Below are 2,116 nucleotides of genomic sequence, written 5' to 3'. Positions count from 1 at the left end.
CGAGTGATAAAAACTCGATGCGTTCGAGTCGCTCGTGACTAGGGTTAGTGGCTAGTATACACTGTATTAGACACTGTAATGGTGGAATATGCAACGTGAGCGTTCAAGGAGCGTTCTGCCATCCCATCTGGTGTCGTGTGCAGCGCGACCAGCCTGCCGCGTTCATGAAGGTGCTGGGACGACGCCCTCAATTGTGATCAAGTCGACACGCCTCATGACCGATATTGCAGCTCGTCGACTTTCTGGAGCGAAAGTGTGCTAGCTCATCACTATTACGACAGCCGCCACCCAAGAGAACACAAGTCCGGCGTTGTGCAGTCGGCGCGTCACGACGACGTGGGACGACGAGGGTGGGACGACGACGCGCCCGACTGTCGCGCGTCAGAGACGTCCGCCGCATTACCATTACTATCGATTCTTCCATCGTACGCGGATCATGACCTGCCCAAGCAGCGTGCTGCGCCCGCTCGTCGCGCTCGCCACCGACTCGGAGAACGCTCTGGTCTGTCGCGCGCAGTCGCTCGCTGCCTTTTACGACGTTCTTGTCGCTCGCAACGCGACGCTCCCCGCGTCCTTTGAATCCAACGCGGCTTGCGCTGCGGTGTACACGTCGCTACAGGCGCTTGCGCGCAATACGACACCCGACTGCGTCTGGAACGCCACCAACTCGTCGCTCTCGGCGCTGAGCGCAACGCCGTGGCGTGCCATGCTGCTCTCGCTGCCTGCGATGGTCACGTCCAGCGTCGAGGCGGCCGCTACGACTGCCGAGAGCGGCAGCAGCCACGCTGTAATTGTCGTCGTCGTCGCCGCGATCGTCTTGGGTCTTGCCGCTGCCGTGTTTGTCAAGACGGCCACGCGCCGCCTCGCTGCCGAGCTCTACGTGCAAAGCTTGGAGACCAAAGTTGCCGCGCCGGACGTCCTCAACGACGACGACGACAATGAATGGACGTGGACGGGGGACCGCGTGCCCGGGGAAGTGTCCGTCTAGTTGTAAGTGTTGCGTTGTCTGGTGAATGCCAGACATCATGTCGTTCGTAATTTGTATATAAGAAGAAAGTGTGCACAACATGTCATTTCTGAAACGGCGTGGAACGGCCGCGATAAACCATGGATCCCGACGACGCCGACTCGACCTCGTACTCGATTGCGGTCGCACCACTCGACGACAGCATCGTCGCCGACTCCCCTCGTTGCGGTGACGACGAGCCCCACGACATGGATGGCGCAGAGAAGCCGACGCTTCTGGACCCTATCTCGCTGGACGGGCCAGATCTGACACCAGATCTGACACTCGACGCACCAGAATCCTTGTCACCACTCTCGACAAGCTCGTACCACATCACGACGATGTCGCCAAACGAGAGCATTGCCGGCCACAGCCGAGTCTCCTTCCAGCTACAGCAAGCGCTCGAGGTCCTCCTCGCCCAGCTCTCGGTCACGAGCCTTGGACCTGTGGTGCTCTGGCGCTGGGGCCACCTCAAGCTGTCCCAGCACTTGTACTTTGTATGCATTCAAGTCAGCTACTCGGAGAACGATCCGCCAGTCGCCATGGTGCCGTGGCAGTCCCTCGACGCCCTTCTCAACGTCAGCACCTCATCGTGATTGCATGACAACTCATCTCCCGTTGTGGTAGACAACGACTCGGTTTCAGCTCGACCCGGTGTCGATGCGCATCCGGTTTCGGCTCGGCGTGGCCACGTTGCTGCCAAGTACCGACGAGAGCGACGTCTTGTTCTCGCCATGGGATGTCGTGGCCCGACGTTCCGGCCTTCCACCGCCCACTGTCGAAAGCGACGCCTCGTCTGCGACCTTTTCATGGCCGACATGGCCCATCGAGCTCTTGCATTGCGCTACATTGCAGCTTGAACGGTACATCGATGACGACGACTGGCGCCTGGAGTACACGGGCGTTGTCGGTCCAGTGCATGTGATGGATTTGCCGCCGCAGTCGCGCCTCGCCTTCCGGGTTCGCCTTGCACACTGTGATAGAGTCCTCGGCACCGCGCTGCTCGGCGAAATCGCAGAGATAAACGACTGGACGCTTCTCTCCATCGTGACAGCACCAGCCGCAATCTCGGTCTGGGGCGTCCAGCAGCACTGGTGGCTCCACGCTGCG

General features: G+C 60.3%; 2 protein-coding genes across 2 annotated transcripts; both read left to right on the top strand.

Moving 5' to 3' along the window:
• Positions 1-436: 436 nt before the first annotated feature.
• SPRG_17775 (hypothetical protein) lies at positions 437-988 on the top strand (the record flags this gene model as incomplete). The annotated part of the gene is made up of 1 exon (XM_012357167.1): positions 437-988. One exon carries the CDS (start codon positions 437-439, stop codon positions 986-988), a length of 552 nt encoding a protein of 183 aa, XP_012212557.1.
• A 119-nt stretch (positions 989-1,107) lies between these two features.
• SPRG_17774 (hypothetical protein) lies at positions 1,108-1,584 on the top strand (the record flags this gene model as incomplete). Its single annotated transcript, XM_012357166.1, has 1 exon — positions 1,108-1,584. A coding segment is annotated over one exon (477 nt), but the record flags the coding sequence as incomplete, so codon positions are not given.
• Positions 1,585-2,116: the final 532 nt, after the last annotated feature.

The sequence above is a fragment of the Saprolegnia parasitica genome (assembly GCF_000151545.1).
Source record: "Saprolegnia parasitica CBS 223.65 unplaced genomic scaffold supercont2.767, whole genome shotgun sequence".
Lineage (NCBI taxonomy): Eukaryota > Oomycota > Saprolegniomycetes > Saprolegniales > Saprolegniaceae > Saprolegnia > Saprolegnia parasitica.
This window is presented reverse-complemented; position numbering and strand designations above follow the sequence as displayed.